The 22,948-nt window shown below is 27.9% G+C and overlaps 1 protein-coding gene across 2 annotated transcripts in view; it reads right to left on the bottom strand.

The window, feature by feature from the left end:
• LOC107455273 (cubilin-like) overlaps positions 1-22,948 on the bottom strand; it is a 183,605-nt gene that overhangs the window by 47,153 nt on the left and 113,504 nt on the right. For both annotated transcript variants that reach the window (XM_071180200.2, XM_016072780.4), the window contains exon 2: positions 20,123-20,251. In XM_071180200.2, coding sequence (XP_071036301.1) covers positions 20,123-20,228 — 106 coding nt within the window. In that variant the 5' untranslated portion in view covers positions 20,229-20,251. The remainder of the gene's footprint in view (positions 1-20,122; positions 20,252-22,948) is intronic.

The raw sequence follows: 22,948 nt of genomic DNA, 5'->3' as shown, positions 1-22,948 counted from the left end.
TTCAGTACAACAGAGAACCTGAAATTTTCAGAACACGGGGAGTTTTTGAGAAAATTGGGCACTATATTAGCGATGTTCTTCACACATTTAAAACCCACACTGCTAACAACAATGCTGCTGTGAAGGAAACTGAACGTATGGACGGAAGTTGATTACCACAGGAGTTGTGGGGGAACTAAGGTTGCACAGGTTGAATATTTGAAGAAATTTTTTAAGTGTATGCTTTTTTACATGAATCAACGACAATATTTTAGAATAGTCTGTACTATATTTTGTACAGTACAACAGAGAACCGTAAACTATCAGATCACAGCGAGTTCTTGTGAAAACTGAATAATATGTTAACGATTTCCTCATACGTTTATGTGCCCCAATGCAAACAACGATGCTGCTGTAAAGGAAATTGAACGTATGGATCGAAGTTGCTTACCATTGGGTTTGTGTCGTGTGACCAAGGTTGTGATCGTGTGAAACATTTGTATTACGTACCAGTTGCTTGGTGAGTGTATGCTTTTTTTCCATGAATCGACCAAAGTATTTTAAATTAGTTATTACTAAATTTTTTTTAAAACTGTAATGAAATATTTATTTTCTAACATTTTTAGCAATTTTTATCAAACCTTTACAATTGGAGTTTCATGAAGTGCTTACTTTCGAAACAATTGACATTTTAATTTACATAATAATACTCCATACAGTTTCGTTTCTAAAGAATCAATCGAATAACTTATACTAATACGAATAACAAGTTTTTATCACAAAATATCTTAAGTTTTAAATTAAATTTCAGGTTTTTTGAATTTAATTTGTAATTTGGGTGCTTAAATTATCCTGAATATTTAAAATTCTACATAAATCTTAAAAATACAATCTTTTGGAATATTTTCACAACTTTTTTAAATGAATTTTTTAAAATGTAATCTATAGAAACTTGAGATACGTATATTCTAAAACATAATTTCTGAACTAATAATATACAACTGCTGTATGTAATCGCTAAACCGTTGATGATAATAATTGGGCTAAAGCACTACTCTAATGCAGTGTTTCCCAAACTTATGACTTTTGTGTACCCTTTCTACATTTTTCATAACGCTGTGTACCACCAACAAAAAAAAATGAATGTATTTTTTTAAAAATATGTTTTTTTTTCTTTTTTGGTACAAAGTTTTATAGATACCAACCGGTGATCCATATTCTATGTTAGGAATAAAAATTATAATTTGTAAAAATAATCAAAATAAGTAGAATTTATTACAAACCTTTACTATAAAAAAATTGCACAAAAGTTAAAAATCACAACTGGCTGTTGACACCACTATTTATTAACTGTCAACTCTGCAAAAAATAGCCTATAGAAAAATATATAATCGTAAATTTTCATAGCTAGTTTTGTTTTTAAATAAAAGTTTTTGAAATTTTCGTTTGTTACAAGGTATTTCGCATAAGAACGAGTACCCCCGCTAAACTGTTCCCGTACTCCTGGGGGTACGCGTACCACACTTTGGGAAACACTGCTCTAATGCAATAATGATGTAATACTTATAAATTCATAGGGTGAACGTTGATTTGTATACAATCATGATGAATCACAGACTTGTTTGCAATTGTAATGGTTCACTAATTTGTTTAAATATTGCTTGTTGTGCAAGGTCTTTCTAAGTTTCCTGAATATTTTAAATACTCGATGTAATAATAGTTAAAATTCAATATAATTGTTTTTGTTCAAGAGTCGGTTAAACTTAATGCATGCATGCCTATTTGAAAAATACAAAGTTTTCTCACTTAGCATGTTACTCGAAATGTTCGAAGCTCAATGTCCTTATTTTGGCCGAAAAGCGCGTCAAAAGCAGAGAAAAAGCAAAATGTAAGAGTTATAAATATTTTTTCTAATGAACATCAAATCTACTTTTTGAATAATTGTTAAAGAGCATGGTTTTGTTTTTGTAATTTGAGTGCAGTTGAATAAATTAAATACTTGGCATAGTTTGAATTAAAATTAACAATGATTTTTAGATTTCATAGTTAATTTAATAAAAATTATAATTAACAGAAAAACAAATTACAAAGCGAAGAAAATTTGGTAAAATTGTTGTTCTGTATGGTAATGGCATTTTTAATTAAAAAAATCATAATTCTGGTTTTAAAAAAAATCCAAAATATATGGCATTAAAACCATTCAATTGGTTATGTTTCTTTTCACACGATAACAGTTTATCGGAATTCTGTTTCTCAGAATTTTTTATTACCACACATTCCGTAAATGTTTTTTATATTCAATACATAACTTTTTTATTTATAATGTACATTTTTTATATGTCATGCTCTAAAGTATCATGATAAAATTACCAAATTTTAATAAATTTATAAAATTTTATGACAGATTATAAAACCATGCCCTATTATAAATTTTACCAGAATCATTCAAACTCTTTAATTTAATTTAGAAAAAAAATCGATCTTCATTCCCACGAAGAATACGAAAAAAAATATTAATGCAAAAAGAAATTAACGTCTTTTTGTGTTACATAGAATTAAAAATATGAAATAAATAATTAAACTAATTTTAAAGAGCAACAGCTGCTTTAATCTATGGGACACCAAATAGTTTTCGTGACTATCCAAGGAATATATAAGGTTTAGAGTGTGATTAAAATAATTTATTTTTGTGGGTTTAATTAGAATTAACCAAAAATTAATTACAAATGTTTTTTGTTTCTGAGTCCATTTAAAATAGTTTCTATTTAACAGAAAAATACATATTTCTTTCGTGTACTAAACGTCATGGGGAAACGAAGGTAATCAATATATTCAATAAGACGACTGAAGAAAATATTAACACAAGCAAAAAAGGTTTATAATGTCTGTTTGTGAGAAATAAAATAAAAAATAAAAAACAGATAAATAAAGCGGTTTTTAAGAGTAACTGTGCTGTTTTTTCTACTGGACATCAAATAGTTTTCTTGACTAGCTAATGAATATATAAGGTTTACAGTGTGATTGAAAAAAAATCATTTCTGGGATTAATTAGAATTTACTGAAAATTAATTACAAATGTTTTTTTGTTTTAGAATCAATTCGGAATTTAAAATAGTTTCTATTTAACAGAAATATACAAATTTCTTTCGTATTTCCCCCATGACGTTCAAGCAGCTACACGTCATGGGAAAATGAACAAAAGTGATGTATATATTCAAGAAGATGACTGAAGAAAATATTGACATAATTACAAGGAAGTTTATAAGGTCTGACATAAGTTTATAAGGTCTGACAAAGTTTATAAGGTGAGACTTGAAATTAAAAATAAATAAACATCGTGATTTCCAAGAGCAACAGCTGTTTTTTTAATTATACACCAAGTAGTTTTTCTGAATAGTGAATGAATATATAAACTTTAGAGTGTGATTGAAATAATTCATTTCTGTGTTTAATTAGAATTAAATTTAGCTACAAATGTTTATGTGCTAGAATTTATTCAAATTCTAAAATAATTTCCATTTAACAGAAAAACTCGAATCTCTCCTGTCTACTACCAGTCATAGAGAAACAAAAACGATCTATATATTCAATAAGACGACTAAAGAAAATATTAACACAAATACAAAGAAATGGCATAACGTCTGTTTGTGAGATATAGAACATAAGAAGCTGTAAAGAAGCGAAATGCAACAGCAACAGCAGCTGTTGTTTTTGATGGACATCAAACGGTTTTCTTCAATAGCTTCCTTCCTTCTTTTGAGAGTTTCCGAAATGAAGTTTCAGAATTTTTCTGACATTTCTTCCAATATTCTACGCTATCTTTATGAATAATTTAGAAAGTAAAAGAATGGATTTTCAAATAAAAGAATGGACAAAATTTTTTACTTGTCAAATATTAGAGAATTTTTATTTAATCTTCTGTTTCATTCCTATCTTTCCAGATAAAATGGATTTTTATTCATTTTGAATATTTTATGACTGTATCATTTAAATGTATGTTTTTCACATTTTTCGATTAAGATTATTGAAGCAGACATAATCATTTGTAATACATTAAAATACTCTTCCTTGTATAACTTTGTTTTAATCTTTAATATTTGAGCGGAAATAATACATCCCTTTGTTTAACTTCAGATTAAAATCCTGCATTTCAGAATTTTTCTGATAATTTGTAAGTTACATATATCATTAAATAGTTCGTTATAAAAATTTTTTGTTTCAATTATATCTCTTTATCTATGATGGACATTAATCTTTTAATTTAATACTAGCTTTTATTGTTTTTGGAATTTATCTGTATATGGATTAAGAATATTTAGTATCAGCACGGATCAATTTAGTAGTCCAGTGTAGCGAACATAAACTGCGCACTGGATGAAAAATAAGAAAGATGACATTACGTTCGGGCTACTAAGCTGCACAGTGAGGGATAGCGAAAAATGTATTTACGCTCGGACTACTAAATGATCAAATTTCTTCCTTATGGTAACCCGTGGTGAGGCGTTCTTTCTTTTGGGAGATATTGGGTTGTTCCGTCACTTTATTTTTGGCTGTCTGGTCTTCATTGTAGTTAATCTCTAACAATGCACTACGATGAAGCTTAGAGTTGAGGAAACAGTTTCGTCATATATTTGAGACTTCGCGTTTCGTCAAAAATTACGCAATTTCCTGACGAAATGATTCTCAAAATTAACGAAATACGGGTCAAGGATTGATGAATTGTCAATAGTTAGAATTTCATTTCTAAGAGTGTAATGCGTTTTGAAAAATTCTAGTCGTTACAGTAGCAATAGAATCTTTATAACGCGTATTTATTGTATCGTAAAGTTTGTTAGATTTTTTATCATCAATTTTTAATATTACAGATTTTTTTCTTCTTCGAAGTGTTTAATCGAGGAAAATCGAAAAGTCTCTTTCTTTGTTATTCAAATTTTCATTATTAACGATTTCCATGATAATACTTATTAGTGATATTTCTTCAATATATTACGTAATATATGGTAGTTTTCCCCTATACTTTATCACAATAATAATTTTTCCCTTTATCCAGGCTAGATTATTCCCTTAAACCATCGATTGTCTCTGAGAAAGGTCCTTAGCCCCACAAGACCCACAGCTCGGCTCAGAAAATTCTTTATGGCTTGTCCTAGAGTACACGCCCTTTTCTGGCAGTGTCTAGCTTTTAATGACGAAGAGCAGTGTGGTTGCTATGGTAATGGAACAGGAAAGAAGCGCGGGAGAATCTGAGATGCTTTTCTCTACCGAAAACTACAGTATTGGAATTCAGTAATAAGGAATAAAAGTATTCCTCTGCTGTTGATAGATGATAGAAAAAGTTTGCCAAAGTCTTAAGCTTTGGTTTATCTTTATTTACGAAAACTACCTTATGTATGGTTAGCTGGTTGTACATTATACATTTTCAATGACCAAGCAAATTACTAAAATCTGGTTAGTAAGGAGTTTTGCAAAATACAAATTTTCAATATTATTCATTCAAAATCATGAACCTATTTATATTTTATAAAAGTGGCTGATAACAAAAAGTATGTGATAGAATTTATTTTCTGTATTCAAAATTTGCAAAGATGTGAATAAATGATACGAGTTGAAATGAAGATACCGAATACTTTGTGCAACCTATGAAAGAAACAAAACAGCACAGATGATGGCTAAAACCTTTCATACTGTAGTTTTGTTTTCTCTAACAAATTTCTTTTTCTTTGTCGAAACACAGAATGATTGAATAGAACGGGAGACCAACTAATTGGAACAATGAAAAAAGAGTGGTTGAACCAATAGGGAAAGAAGAGCAAGCTTGAACGAGGAAATTAATAAAACAAAAGAACTAAATGAACAAGATAATTAAACAAAGAAAGGTAGATAAGAAATAGGTGACCACGCACCTCTTCTCCTATGACCATTTAGTAATGTTAAGGGGTAAACAACAACAATCTCGAGCTCTTGACCTGATCTACTTCCAGTTTGAATGTATACAGCTACTTACTACAGCATATTCTGCTAAGCGATATTTTCAAGCAGATAGCTTTGTTTTTAATGAAAGAAAGAAATTATATAAGTTTTCAGCTCATATATGCTGTATTTCATAAGATATTAATGATACTAAGTAAATCTGGTTAGTTTGAAGTTAAAATTTGTTTTCATTATTTATAGATGTATTGTTAACAAAAAAGGTGACATGGTTGCTAGATTTGGAAAGAACTCATTTTTTTTTTTGGCAGTTCCGATTCGGCCTCTTTTTACTTGTTTGTTCTTGTTACGAACCATGCACCATCATATATTAGGTTAGCATATTGTTCGAGTCGCGAGATTCAGTTCATTTAGCAACTTTTTATTCAGGTTTAGTATGAAGTTGTCATATTGTTGACAAGGTAAAAAATGTTTTAACAATTCTTTACATTTTTTTTCAGCTGACGATTCTTACGTCTTTAAATGACAGGTCTTGAAATGACTATTCTTATAATTATTTTTAAAATACACCGGAAACAGTAACCCTAGAGTTTAGGCTATAAAGAACTTGCCGTGCACCCTATTGTAGAAATCACCACCCATAGGCTAAGCCATTTTTTTCCTTATAGCATGTTTTCTTATATTATTCTGCGTTTTGACACTGAAAAAGGTTCTTGTTTATAGAACCGAAACTGTATATATATATTTCTGCCATTACTTATGCTTTATTTCCGTTGCTTAACTTTCATCAATGATGCAAGAATTTCTAAAATTGTCTAGAAACATTTAAAAGAGCAAGACGTTTCGATTTTATCTAAAAAAAACACTTAAAACTTTCTTTAAACTTTTGTTAATTTGACGCATTTAAAATTAAGCTTTTTACGTAAGCTGTAATCAAAAGTGCGATGTTAAATCAGAAGTAATTTTGAGTGCAGCTTTAGTATTCCCGATCATACAAAAGTTTAATTTTCTGTTGCTTGTTTCTGCCATTTCACCGTAGCAAAAAGTGTAAATTTCTTTAATTAAAGCTTTTCCATGTTTAACTCATTTTTTAAATATTGATATTATTATTAATTTCTTTAATATTTGAAGCATCACATTGATAAAAATTCTAAAATTCCTGTAAAAAATGAAGTAAAATAAATAAATGCGATAGGGGGTGTCAACCAATATTAAAGTGAGAAGAAAATAAATTTTTTAATTTGAATGAATTACCAATCATAAAACGAGGTTAAAAAGAAATGAAAACCTTTTTTATAGTTAGAGAAAACTGACAGTAGATGAAATGCAACTAAAACTTATTTGGGTATTTAAATTGAATATTATTTTTTTAAATAACTCAACAGTGATTTATCAGATTTTGAATAATTTTGTTTCTTTGCTTAAATATATATTAATAATTAATAATAATTCTAAATTTTTTTAGACAAGTAATTAAAAAATATTCGTAAAATGCGTTGATGTCAGAACTTCCTGTTTCATTATCGTACTGTTTTAAGAAATAAAAAAAATAACTGTTGTGTTAAGGAGAAATTCAATATTTAATAAAAACGTAAATTTTTTCCATTGTAAATTGGCAACTATTCAAGCACGTATCTTTAGTAATAATTCAGGATATTTAACTGCATGAGACTAAATTCCTCATTTAAGATTTTCTGCTAAATGATAATTTCATCATGTTTTCTTTATATTTTCATTAATTTTCATTCAAGTACATTTTCTAGCAATTATTGCAATTAATTATAATTAATTATGAATTATGAAAATTCTTTGAGTCCTAACTAAATAGCGACACTTCTATTTTTTAAAGAGAAAAAAGCCAGAGTAACTTTTCAAACTATTCCCCATTTTCTCAGGTAATAAATTTGAGATTAAATACTTTTTCAAAGAGCGTTGCTTGATGTAATCCTACATTTTAATGGTGGAAACCGCAGAAAGGCGAGTGAAGTAAATCTTTAAGATTAAATTTTAATTAATATTTTTGAAAGCAGTGTTCACTCCAATAATTTTTTGATGAATAAGCATAGGAAGTTAAAATATTAATATGCAAGATTCTTTAAAACAAATTAAGTAAAAATCCTTTATTGTCTTGCAAAATATGCTAATAATTATATTTTAATTATTATTTGTTTATTGATTTGAAAGTGTAAGCCAAAACTGCTGTTTTTTTAAACTTTCGTTTGATTTAAATATATTGTTAAAAACATAAATTTTTTCTTTGCAACCCAACTTTTTTCAAACTCGTATACATTTAAAAGTTTTAAAGAGCTTTTATTCAAAAGTTAATATTCATTTGTGAAGAAAAAATTAATTTATTTATAACAAAAAGGAAAATCTTTATTATAATAATAATAATAATGTTTGTAATAGAGCAAGTTAATTCAACCGATAATGTACATGAATAAGATTTCAGAATCCCAGATGTACTATCTTTTAAACAAAATATTTAATAATTAACTTGTGTTTTCTTAATAAAGTTTAGAAAACTGAAAAAAGAACCAATATGACCGTCATCTAAGTAAAAATTTTCATATGAATATTTTTATTTTACGAATAATTATTTAACAAGCTATAAATTTTCCCCAAAAATTTTCAAATTAATTGAACTTAAGTATGTTACTGTAGATTTTCAAGTTTGCGTATTGTATTTATGATCAAGTAGACTAGCATGATGTAAGCTTTTTACTAGCTTTTAATTCAATTATTTGTTGGTATTGTTATATAAAAAAGTAAAAACAAGCTGAGTTTTATATAGAATGCTCCTAAGAACCATAATAACCTTAAATATGCAGCACAATAAGTATTATTGTACTTATGTATTATTATGTTTTCTTTAAGTATTATTATGTTAATGATTTCAGATCACAAATTTATAACAAAACTAAACTTTTTGTAAATTAAAATGTTACAGATCAATGGATTTTCAAAATTCGATAAACTATTTTCTATCCACTATATCTCTAGATAAATTTTTTCCCTGTCATTTTTTAAACATTTTTTCCAATTTACAACATCGATATATCTAAAAATCTATTAGTAAGTGCTATATAAAATTTACACTTATTTCTCCAGTTATTATTATAATTATTATTATTTAGTAATAAATACTGAGTAAAAGCGAAATTGATAATTCCTTTAAAATAAACCAAAATATTTCAATATTGAAGCATATTTTTTTTAGTTATATCTAAAATTCGAAACATCACTTTTAAAAATTTTTTAAATTTAATTTACTTTAAAATTGACTTACTCACTGTAAATAGTTCCAGATCAAACTACAGTAAATGGTTCTGGTACTTCAGATGCTGGTATTTTTAACCGTGAAAGTAATTTTTTCCGGAACACATATTACGGAGCAATAAATCTGATATACTGTAATTTTTGCAGTAATAATTACAGCAAAATGACTGAATTTCTCAAATTCAATAAACATTACTATACAAATTACGGTATAATATTAAGATAAAAATGGAGTTTACAGCAAAAATGGATTTTACCGTTAAAATGGATTTTAATACTTTCTATATGGTATAACAGTAAAAAAATTTTAAACACTTTTTACGTTTTGAAAAGAAAAATCAGAACTGTGCTTAGAATCTATGATGATTTTAATGAAATAATCATGATTAGTTTTTATTACCCTTATTAGCAGAAATAAACATCAATTTTTATATAAAAAAAATCTGACATTCAATGACATCTGATGATTTTTAAAATGACATTTAATAAATGACATCTAATAAATCTGACATTAAAAAATGACATTTAATTTTTAAAAAATGCACGCAATTAATAAATAATCAGTATCTCTTGGTTGTGGAAATGAGTACTTGTTTCACAATGTGTATATAAAAGGGTACAGTAGCTTATGAAATTAGCAGGAAAATTCAGTTTGGCATAGAATAAGAACATATAAAGGATATTGGAAGTCTAACAATATCATAAAAGATATGAAAAAGTTTTTATGGTTTATCATGAATAGTTTTTATTACGCTTACTAGCATAAACATAAATTTTTATATAAAAAATTCTGACATTTAATGACATCTGATAAGTTTTGAAAGACATTTAATGACATGTAATAAATCTGACATTAAAAATGACATTTAATATGAAAGAAGGAACACAATCAATAAATAATCAGTATCTCTTGGTTGCGGAACTTGTTTCATAATCAGTGTATAGAAAAGAGTACACTGGAACTTAGTAGCTTATGATATTTACAAGAAAATTCAGTTTGGCATGAAATAAGAAGAGATAAAAGATATTGGAAGTCTTACAATGTCATAAAAGATATAAAAAAAAGGAGAAGAAATGACACAGAAAAGTAACATTTCGATTTACTGGATAACTTTCTCCAATTACGTCTTTTGTTGATCCGAAACCTGATAAAACAAATGGTGTGATTGCTTTCAGAAAGGAAATTACGTTTGATCATTTATTCCATTCTTGTGTGTGTTTTTTTTCCTGATAATTTTTTTCTATAATTTTTTATTTATTTGATTAATTTTTGCTATAAAATTTATGATTTGATATTTTTTTAAATTATTTTTTTAAATTGAAAAATGAATTGACCTCTTAAGAAATTTATTGTTTAAAATATCAGAATACTTTGACTTACTATAGTAAGTCTATATTACTATAAATGACATTGATAATGCCGATGGACATTCCAGTAATAATAATCTTATTATTCGTATTTTATTAATTTGTTATTATTGATTAATTATTTTATTAATTGTTTTAACAATTTTATTAATTATTTTTTAATTTCATTAATTTATTATTAAGTTTCATTAATTATTATTTAATTTTATTAATTATTATTTATTAATTATATCTTTTACTGAAAAATATTTTTAATCATTTTACTGATTAGATTATTTTTTATTAGTTTTTCTCTTATTATCTGCATTTGATATACATTTCTTATAAAATTCCTGATTTGATCAATTTTTATTATTATGCTTCAAAATTGAAATGTGAATTGGCATTTTTTGAAATTTACTACTTGAAATGTCAGCATATGTTAATATTTTTAGTTATTTTATTAATTATATAAATTTTTCATAAGAGTCTTTTTATGATTCGAATTTAATATGTGTTTTGTATAAAATTCATCAGTTGATCAATTTTTATCATAATTTTGAAAAATTAAAATGTGAATCGGCATTTCATAAAATTAACTAATTGAAATGTCTGCATATACTGATATTTAAGTTATTTTATTAATTTGATAAATTTTTTCAGTGTTCTTCTTATTATTTGCATTTGATTTATATTTCTCATAAAATTCATCATTTGTTCAATTTTTATCATAATTTTTTAAAATTAAAATGTGAATTAGTACCTCATGAAATTTTTTACTTGAAATGACTTTTGATACTGTCACTATCCATTTGTCCAATGATCTAGTTGAGATTGGTCAATCTCAGATGGATTATTGGACTATTTTATTACTACTGTCAAATTGATAAATTAGGTATTGCCTGGTTGGCAGGGAGCTGAACTAACGTCTGTGAGAACAGAAGTTCGAATCCAGCCGGCTGAAGACTTCCCGTGTAGTATCTATCTGATCACAAAGACCTCCATGTTCCCATAACAAATTATACCTCTGGGGGGTGCTGAATTGTAGATTGATCGTTCTCTGGATCAGGTCAAAATTACGAATTGTGGATGTATGAATGGGTTCACCCTATAATGGGTGTGACGTATGAGTGTGACAGAAGTCGAATTCTTGGCCATAGATTTGCGCCACTGGAAAACAAGAACAATGACACCCGCTCTGCCCTAATGGCCGACGAAAACAATTGATAAATTCCATCTTTTACTTGATAACTTTTTATTAGTTTATTTATTTAATTTTTTGCTTTGAGTTAAGTTTTCCTATTATTTTTTTAAGTAAGAAATATGATTTAGCGTCTTATCCATTTTATTTATACATTAATGACTTTTCAGAATCCCACTGGTCATTTCCAGCCGAGACATCTGATATGTCAGAGTCCCTCAAAAGTCAACACACGTTGGTTTTTGTTAAAGACGTGACAAACCACAATAAAGAGTTATGAGAATCATTATAAGCAGAGGTCATTACAAGAAGTATTTACGGGAATGAAAACACTAGCGAAAAAACTTCATTTTAATGGTGAAAAAATGAAAAAAAAGTGTCGAGAAAAATACTACAAATGACTTTTAGATACATTATTACTTTGTGAGAAAAAAAAAGAAAATTAGTTTATTCATTACATCTCATCTTGCGCTGAGAAAGAAAGTATGATAAAAACTACTAGAATATGGTAAAATTTACCGTGTTTATGAATTTATGGGAATACAAAAATGCTTTGTCATTTTTATCGAAGTACTTTGGTAATGATTGTTCTAAATTCAGCAATAAACTATGGTTTTACAATCTGTGATAAAATTTGGCAAATGTGGTAAAATTTGGTAATTTTATCATGATATATTAAAGCCTGGCATAAAACCATTTATTCGGCTAAATGTACTTTCAGATTTTTATTTTTGCGAAATGTGTGATAATAAAAACTACAATTTCAGAAAACAGAATTTCCAACAAACCGTTAGCATAAAAACTGAAAAATTAACAAATGACAGGTCTAAATACCGTGTATTTTAGTTTCTAATGTCACAGTTATGGCTTTTTCCTAGAAATGTCAAAATGTCTATACAATACCTCGCGGTAATTTCACCAAAAATACCGTGCAGATATTGTTTTTCTGTCTTAAGTAAATACATCTTGTTTTTTTATGCTCTTTTACATGTCCAACAGGTTTAATATTCACTTGTTGCCAAAAATACTTTGTATTATGGATTAGATTACTTATATTGCTGAAATATATGTACAACACTTATGACAGTTGACGCCTGTATGACTATGGCTTTTGTTCTATCTGCAATCGTGAAAATATACAAAATCTAACTCTAAAACCCTTGTCTATACCCTTGTAATTTATAAATATTATCTTATAATTATTAGTTTTTGTTATTTGCAATATTCATTAATAATATTGTTTATAACATGTTTTTCATCATAATATATTTTAATAATATATTTAATGAATTTTCATAACGCAACAATTTTAAACGATGAAGATTTTGAATTATGAAAAAATGATCAGCGACTTTAAAAACTTTCCTTTTATTTTCTTAAACGTAAACAAAAGTGTTTTCCATGATAATGAAATTTTAATTAAAATCACTGAAAACAATGAACAGAAAGACATTTATTCACAAACTCAAACCTTTTTGCTTTTAAAAGTAGTTTTTTTAAGGAGGTAAAGAAATTTAAATTATATTGCAAGAAAGGAAATTTAAATTATATGAAGTAACTTATATGTTGTATACCTTTAGCTTATGTAATGGTTTTGCAAACAAAGGGAAAAATAATGAAAGCTTGAAAGGATATATCTAAAGCTCGTAACGTTTCTTAAGAATTAGATGAAAATTATTTTTAACTATTTTTACAAAAGTAAAATTTTAACATTTCAATTTTTAAAGGAATTCATTATTAAAATACTTATACATTAATAATTTTACATTAATAAATATTAACAGTATTCGTGCTTTATGCGCTTATAAAATAAATTCAAAAATTAAAAAGAAAATCTTATATATAGTTTGAAAACAGGAACTGTTTGTAAACTAAAACTTAACTGTACAGTGAGCACAAAAAAATAAATAAATAAATAAACTGACTACACTACATAACCTTTGACCTGATGATGGGATTTTCACAGTCTAGAATTCAATCTTAATAGTTCGAGGGGTTGACCTCAAATATGCTTATTACTTAGTGCAGACGATATTTTAAATTATGAAATTAAACACAAAAACGTACTTTCTCTGAATAAACATATCTTTTCTTTACGGTTTCGGATATCTGTCACCAGAGATATAAAGTGTTGTCGCAATCTTGACAATAGGGTCCCAATAGTTCGGTCAGCAGAGCGGTTCGAAGTTATGATCCCTTAATGTTAGTTCTACTTTTTGCACATTTGGAACGAATTGAAAAATATTTGCAACCAATTATAAAATTCGTTTATCCAAAGATATAATTCTATGCTGTAATATAACTTTCAGCAAATATTTTTTATTATTTTAATTGATAATAGTCAAAAATATTTTGAATTGTACGATAGACAATTTTTCACATTATTTAGAAGAAAGTAATTTTAATTGACAAAATACATAATTTGAGTGAAACGTTTGAATAGTTCTTAAAAAAAAAATCGAATTTTGGAAAATTTGTATTTTTAATCATATTGAATTTGCATGTTAAATGTATAAAAATCTGATTATTAGTTGTAAAGATTTCTACTTTGTTCCTTGTACTGTGTACTGTTAAAAATATTTGAATAGAGTATTTATTAATGATAACATTGAATTTATTTATTTATTTTGAAAAAAAAATGTATTGCTGATTAGATACTCGAGAATAAGCAGTGCTTTATTTGATGAATGTATAATTATTATGTACCTTCATTATTATTATAAATAAATAAAAGAACTTGAATTATTTTTCTTTCTTTTCATCGTTATTAAAATTGTAAGAGCTTCAATTTTATTATTAAATTAATTATTTAGCTGAGAAAAATTGGAAACTCTTTTTTATAGAGAGTTTACTCCTAACATAATTTGGTTAGGAAATACGAAATGTCTACGATATTTTGAGTAAAAAATAGCTTATTGAATATCTTCATTCTTTCGTAATTTTAAGTTATTAAAATCTGAGACATTTAAAATGCATGCAAGAAAATTTCGTAATAGATGAAATAGTTCGATACCACTGAAAAAAAGTAAATTTCTGTATACCAAGAAAGTCTAATAAAGGCCAGTGTGGTCCTTACCAATTTGTTTGTGTGTTGATCAATTAGAGAAAACTGAAACTATAGTTATAATTTATTTAATAAAGATATATCAGAAACTCGATCAATTAAAGTATGGTAATTTTCGATCAATGAAAGTATGGTAATTTTCGATCAATGAAAGTATGGTAATTTTCGATCAATGAAACAATGGTAATTCTTAATCATTGAAAATATTGTAATTTTTCCGGTTCTGTTAACGAAATTATCTGTTTAAACGAAACACTGACTTTTCTTCTATACTTATACAGTAGTTTTTTTTCGATAATTTAGTTTCTTTTCTTCTCTATAAATAATATTTATAGATATGGCAAAATACTATTGCTTTTTTAATGAAACTGTGGTAGTTTATACCTTCCAAAAGGGTACTTTATACCCAAATATAAGTGGGGTTAGGGGTACCTAGTAGAATATCTCAGGAGTCACTCTCGCAGCTGCCGTCATTCTAGATATAAGTTCTATATATTCGTTTTTTTAAGGCTTGCATATCAATGATAAAATAAGCTCTTAAATTCGAAATAAATTATAAATCAGAACTCAAAACTTTCAGAAAGTTACGTTTTGAATTACAGAGCAACAAAAAAGAAGAGAGACCAAATGGGTCTCACCCATCTTATTAGTTTTAAGTAATTTTCCCGCCGTGTATTCGGATTTTTGGATGACATATTTCTGCTGAAAATTAAAGTTTTTCTTGTTGTACGTTTTCCTCCTCTTCCTTTTAAAAAACAATGCAGTGAGAAGTAATATGATTTGAAGCAATATGTATTAGTTATTTTTCATCTATAACTCATACATACCAAATAATTCATATATAATAAGTTCCCAAATATTTATAACTAATATATTCCCTAAAATATTTACTTTTTAAAGCACTGTTAAAAATTATAAAATGTTATGAGCCATGATATAAAAAGCAAATTTTGTGCAATCTGATTCAATGGAATTAAGATAAACCATATTTTTAAACTAGATTGCACGATGAAGTTCTACAAAAATAAAAACATGGTTCAATTGCGCACATTTTCATACTAAGAAAAATTGTAGAGAAAACTATTACAATATGGTATAATTAAAGTGTTCCTGGCTCTGTGGCAACAGCAAAAAGCTTGGTAGTATTTACCGAAGCGCTCTGCTAATGATTTTGGTAAAATTAACAATCAAATATGGTTCTATAATATGTGCTTCTATAATAGGATGTTTGAGATTTCGGTGGTGTTATTTACGCCGCTGCTTATTTCGTTCATGTGGAATTATGAAACTATTAAACATCGTGCATATTAAGAAATTTAATTTATTTGACGCAAATATTACTTGGGGGCTTCGCCACTTGGCATTTTGTACCGAAACTTCTCTTAGAAACATTAAAACTACACATTTATATTTAAGTGAACGAAAAAATTAGAAATAGCATCCGGCCTTTAATTACTATCATTTTTAAAATGCTATAGAAGAGGTATAAAGTATACTATTTTGTGTACGAAGGAAACTGCGAAATGAAATGAATAACTTTTAAATTGGGAACATCGCCAAGAAACGGTTGAAAAATTACGTAACTTATCTTCGTCGGAACGTGATATGATTTATAAGAACAAGAAACTTTTTGGATGCTTCATTATTGATTCAGGATTGTGTTATCTGACTGCGAGGGTAGTACTTATTACCAGGAAAAAAAAGGCGATGTGGCTGGAAAAATAGCTAACAAGATGCTTTAAAGACAATATAAACTCCTTCTTATGAATAAGCGCGATAAGCGTTAACAAAGAAAAATGCTTTTTTTCTTTGCTTCTTAATGTGTTACTTGAAAAATAAGATTTAATAAAGTATTGTATTTATGAAGATTAAAAAATTAAAACTTCGTGGTTCAGCTTTTAATGAAATTCTTATCATATTTTCGAAGAATTTAGGCTTAGGAAACTAAGACGAATAATTATTTAAAATCTTGCACTATTTTGTGTGATATCATACTAAATCAATTAAAAACTTTAGATGAACAAGCCAATTCTAATATCTTAATTAACTGTTGCTACTTTAGTTTGAAACTATAATATCTGATAACTCTAAGATACATAAAAGATTGGAATTTAAAAAGTTTGTACAAGTAACTGATTTCGAAATTTTGTTTTTATATTTCAAATTCAAATGAAACTTTTGAATTGAAAGCAACCGGCTTTTCAAAAGTCAATGAAGTCAAATTTTTTCTAGAAAGAAGTAGTAACTATTGTAATCATAAGTCACAGGAATATAAGGTTCTTCATTATGCATAAAATACGAGTTTAATTTTCTTTTAAAACATAGCACATGGATTTTAATATCGATTCTTAATGTATGTTTATAGACATTTTATTGCAGAAGAAATTCTGTCAAGTGTGTTAGGATGCCCGAGGAAAATTTCTCGATACTAGGTTACTCGGAAAAAAAACTTCAGGTAAAATTACCGTAATGAGTTTTACCGTAATGGTAATGAAATTCTTGTATAACAAACTTTACTCTGGTTAATAAAACCAAAATATGTAGTTAATCATCCCTTTTTTAATTTTTCCATTCATATGGTAATGGTTCACTGGAAATTCTGATTTTCAAACTTACAGTTCTTATTACAACATATTTAGTAAAAAGTCCAAAACTAAGAAACATATTTAACCAAATAAATGGTTTTAATGCATGCTCTAAGGTATCATAATAAAATTACAAAGTTTTAACACATATTATGAAACCATATTTCATTTTTAATTTTACCAAACTGATTCTTAAATAACTTTGGTAAAAATTACGAAGTTTTTCGGTGTTCTAATATTACCAGAAACACGGTAATTTTTCCTATATCTTCATAGTTTTGAACATAAGTTTTTTTTCAGTGTAATGTATTTTTATTGATTTTCCTTCGTAAAGGGAACTGTGGCAGTGTCGATTAGATGCCTGGGAAAAATTTCTTGATTAGAGTTTATGTCGCATGCCTTGTAAGAGGAGCATTACCATTAAGTGGAAAAACGAATTTGACTATGAGAGTTATTGAAAAAAGAAAAGAAATCTAAATCTCTATCTTAAATTTTAAAGTACTATATGGTTAAACTATTCAAAGGTGAGAAATGTATTATTGCCTAGAAAAGAATCGTAATATAGCTACACGGATAGAATTTTTATTCTAAAATTATATAAAAATTACCGCGACAACAGTCTGTCCATCCGATTAACCGTAAAGTTTACGGTAAAAAAACATTTTTCTACTTTTACGGTTTTGAAACTATTTACAACTCGTATGGTTATAAAACCATGAATGCAAAATTCAACGGTTTCTTAAGCATTTTCAACTAGCATAGTTTCAAAACCATAAAAAAAAGGATTTAAACCGGGTATAGAAGCAAGACTTTTCATTAGATAATGTTCATCAGAGTGTGCAGACACTGGAAACCCTTTTTGTGCTGAAGGGAGCGGAGGAAATATTGTAGGGACAACGCTGGGACGACTATAACCCCTGTTCTGTCGGTCATGAGACTAACAGAACTGGGGCTATAACTCTCTCAGCTATAATATGTTCGCAGTTACAAAGAACTAAGTAGCCTTCTTAGGTGGGTTTAGTTGGTGTCATAAAATTCAGTTTTTCAACCATATTAGGCAAAAGCAATTAATAAACTGTTTTTCTTATAGTTTACAGTTTGATTACCATCTTATTAATGGTTATTTAGCTGTTTCGTTTGAATATGGCAATTTTTTTTAAAAAGTTTTTGCCCAGAAATTTCTAACAGTGTATGAAGTAAAAATTATTTCAATTTTAGTAACCTAAATCTTTTCTATTTAATTTATTATGCCTAAAAATTCAATTTTATTCTTTATAAAATATTTTGTCTGTACTATACATTTATCTGTTCAAAAAATTAAATCTTATAATAACAATAGTTATAAACTTAATGTCCTGTATCATCGACTTAATTTTATTTTTGGGCAAATATTTGGGATCAAAGCCTCCATTGACTGCTCTCCCCACGACCGCTGAAATGCGAATACAATAAAACACACAGTGTACGCATTAGGAACTAAGTATTGAACAATTTAAATAAGAAGTGCTATGTTAATGAGAAATATATTCACTATTAAAAATTTTTTTGGTAAAAAAGCGCTACATTGTAATAAAACAAAACTATTTTTAATTTTAATCATAATTTCAAATATTCCTTTAGGTTGTTGCCTGAATTAAAAAAAATATTTAAACTAATTTTTTTATTGTGCCGAATTGATAAACTGAAAAATCATTAGGTTTTAATTTCCAATCAGCATTGTTAAATTTATATTATTTGAAAACTTAAAATGCTTCCGACCTTTAATTTAAATGGCAGATTTGAATGTTATAGGCTATTGCGTGCGCCCATGGGATCTTCGAATAAAATTGTTGATAGATATCTTCAGTAACTAGCCACCCTAGGGGAACTGCTTGGTTACCTTTTAAGATAATCTTGTGCAAGACATAGGTTTTAATGGTAGCTAAGCCACTGAATGCCCATCACATTCGTATATTTAAATATTCTAATTCTTCAACCCCTCCTTCAAACCTAACTCCTTAATTAGTTTATTAACCAAATATTTTCACCGTTTAACGGTTGCTTGCAGGAAGTACTTTGATTTCACATTTAACTATTTTTAAGAGATGTTTGTGATATTGTTAAAGTTCTTCATGTATTGAATTTTAGCAATAATTAAAAATTGACCCAGAAGCCATTAAATCACGTAATCCGTTTCGGGATAAATCAGCATAGTAGGCAACAGAAATATAGAAATATTATCTCTGTCATGAGATAAGTCAGAAAACTCATTCCAATGACCCATTACGTGCTGTACTACTTTCTCATGCATGTCTTGAGCCATAACTTGAGTATCGCATAATATATATATATGCCATTACTCGTAAGAATTAATTCGTTCCGTAAAAATACAAAATTATTCTAAATAAAAAATTAACGTATAAGTAATTTTTTAACAATACTTAATTATTGCTTAAGACATCCTAACAAAATGAATACTTATAGTGCTGCTAATACGTAGCGAAATACCCGAGTTTATGGTGCCACATAAGAGAAATGTATGTATAGAGCGTTTAATTTGCAGCGTATATTAAACAGAAGCATAATAGCTTAGAAACTAGACATAGTATTATTTGTAAGAAATGTATTTTAAAATAGTTCATTCATATTCAAAAGTGCTTATATTTCGTAATTAAATTAACAAACATATTATTTATCAAATATTAATACTACTTTAACACAAGTTCAAATTGTATTACGAGGAAAAGGCATTTTTTTTACCCAAAGCCACGAGGTGAGGAAGCAAGACTGCCAGAAAAATGACCGCAAGAACACAGCAGGTAGCAGCACTAGCAGGTTCCACTTCATCGTGGTTGCAAGGTGCCATTGCGGGATTCCCCACAATAGCTCCTAAAAATAAAGAAACCAAAAGTTATTCATCTCAGTGTTATTTAACGTAAATTTAAGTTAATTTACATCCTAAGAGATATAACAAAAGAGCAACACCCATCAGTAATATTAAATAATATAATGGAATATCTTAAAAAACTTCTACTTTCACCATCTTGGATTCTGCGAGGGGTTATTTTTAAGTAAGGGCCGTTTCATTTTGCAGACTAATAAGTGACGCGTGAGTCGCAACGAAATTTTGCACCGTGTTCCGATATTCCTTAGGAACAACTGTGCTCAGTTACAGATGTGTAGGTAATCTGTGCTGTCAGTTCTGTGTTCTTAAAATGTTTAAGATTTACAAATCCCAGCTCTCTGTGAGGTACCGTCAATGATGCGTTTTTGGTCAGCAAAAAACCTGCAGCCATTTACCAGCAGATTTGTGAAGTACCTGCTGCCTTGCGGATAAGGAATTTTGCTAAACCATGACAATGACTCTTTCCACATCTCAGACCCGGGATTTATTGAACTCTTTTGGCTATGAAGTTTTGAACTACCCCTCCCTAAAGCCCAGACCTTGCATCGAGCGATTTTCATCTTTTCCTATAATTCGAACTTCATTTTACCGGTAACCACTAAAACGATGACGAAGACTTGAAAACGGCCGTGACCTCTTGGTTATTGGAGCAGGTGGTTAGTTTCTATGAGAAAGGTATTCTAAATCTAGTTGTCAGGCATGATAAATGTTTAAACAAACTTGGAAACTTTGTTGAAAAATAGAAAAACATATATAGAATCTGAAAATAAATTTGTTTCTTGCAAATTTATTTATTTCCTTTCGTTTTGCTTTGTTTTCCTGCCCTTACTAAAAAAAAAAAAAAAAAAAAAAAAGGAACACGCCTCGCAGGTTAAATTTTTTATTTGAGTTTTCTCAATATTTTTTTATACTTAACAACCTTTAATTATATAGTATTATTAGACAGCTTAATTCATTTCAGAAAAGATAGAAAATAAAGGGGTTGCTTTAATAGATTAGGAGAAATAAAACTTGATATTTTCGTACATCAAGGCATTTTTCCTCAAAGCTTTAAAGCAATGAGATGATGCGATTTGTGGTTTTGAGTAAGTAATTTAAAACTACGCTCTTCTAATTTTTTTAAGATTTTTTAAAATTTAATCTTATTGTACTTTAAATTGACGAAAAGTGATTTCGATTAATCTAAAAATTTCCTTTAAAGTTAATTGCATGAAAATAAAGATACTTATCGAAAATCTGAACACTAATAACAGTTTACTATTTAAATATCGTTCAAAAACTGCTGATTGCAGAATTGTATTGGCACAATCGCTAGAAAAAATTGATAGAGAACCTAAAACACTGGACGCTTTATGCCTCAAAATGTGGTTAGGTGGACAACATTGCATTTTACATGTATCGGAAGATACTGCCAAATAGAATAAATATTCATCATTAGTTTAGTTGTGAAAATTAAATCAAATGGATTACAAGCATATTTAGAATATTTACTCAGCGTCTCTACCCCTTCCACAAATGAATTCTCTCGGAGAGGGAGGGGCTTACAAGAAAAAAAGTATTATTTGACATGAAAATGCTGTGTTTTATCACAAAAATTTGCTTTATGGTTGTTATTTGTAGGTTCGCTTCTCATATGAAGCAATGCTCCTTATCGAAACATTTGCAATTTTTATGACATGAAGCAGGATGTTCCGTAAAGATCACTTTTAATACATATTTTTATAATTCTAGTAAAAGTACACCTGTTAAATCCATTTTACTGAAAAAGCCATTTTTACCACAAAATTTTATATTGTAACTTTTACAGTAACATTTAATTAATTACAGTGCTTCACTGATTTTATAGTAAATATTACTGTATAAAAATTACGATGCATAGGATTTTTTGCTCGATAAGAATGTAGTTTATGGTAAGAAGCATTGGCACCCTGATTGCCGATACTTTTTACCGTAATTTGGTTCGGAATGTTTTACAGTGTAGGAATAAAACTGCAAATGTTAAGAAGGTGATTTCTAGGAACGATTAATTCTTAGTTTAAACTTACTTTCCTCTTTTTTTTTAATAAATATCTTTAGAAATCAAAGTAGTCTCGAAAAAAAGGAGCAAATTAGATTGAGAAGCAACTTACAAATATTGAAAAATAGCAGTAAATATTTTAAAATCGTCAAAAGAATAAACGGCTTGGGAGTGAATTTTGATATTCAGATTTTAAATTAATCGATTGGGGGAATTTGTCTAAGATATGTTAATTGAATTTCTGATTCTAAGTCTCCCCCCCCCCTACTAATACCATACTTTCCTTCAACTTATTACAACAGCGATAAAAGGCTGAAATTACTAATTTCCTCAGAACTGCAGAATTTTGCCTCAATTTCGCGCAATTTGTCATCACTACTAAAACTGGGACAACCTCTTTAATGTTCTTAGTCTAGTTTAGATAATCTTATCAAGAAAAGACAAGTCAATCCCTCCTACGATGTAATATGAGAATTAGATCATGATGTAAAAAAGATAAAATAATCCTTGTATTTATATAGAACAAGCAAATTGTGTGTTTTGCCTAGGAGAAGGAAAAGTGAATTCGTAGAAGATTCTCATCACTTCTGATTTATGATAATACGCTTATCTAAAAAAATTCTAGATGAAAGGTTTGTTATAAATAGTAGTCACATGATTTATA

This window comes from Parasteatoda tepidariorum, chromosome 1 (genome assembly GCF_982258835.1).
Source record: "Parasteatoda tepidariorum strain Cologne lab strain chromosome 1, Ptep-v5.0, whole genome shotgun sequence".
In the NCBI taxonomy this organism is placed as follows: Eukaryota; Metazoa; Arthropoda; class Arachnida; order Araneae; family Theridiidae; genus Parasteatoda; species Parasteatoda tepidariorum.
The sequence above is the reverse complement of the archived record's forward strand: the minus strand, read 5'-3'. Positions and strand labels throughout refer to the sequence as shown.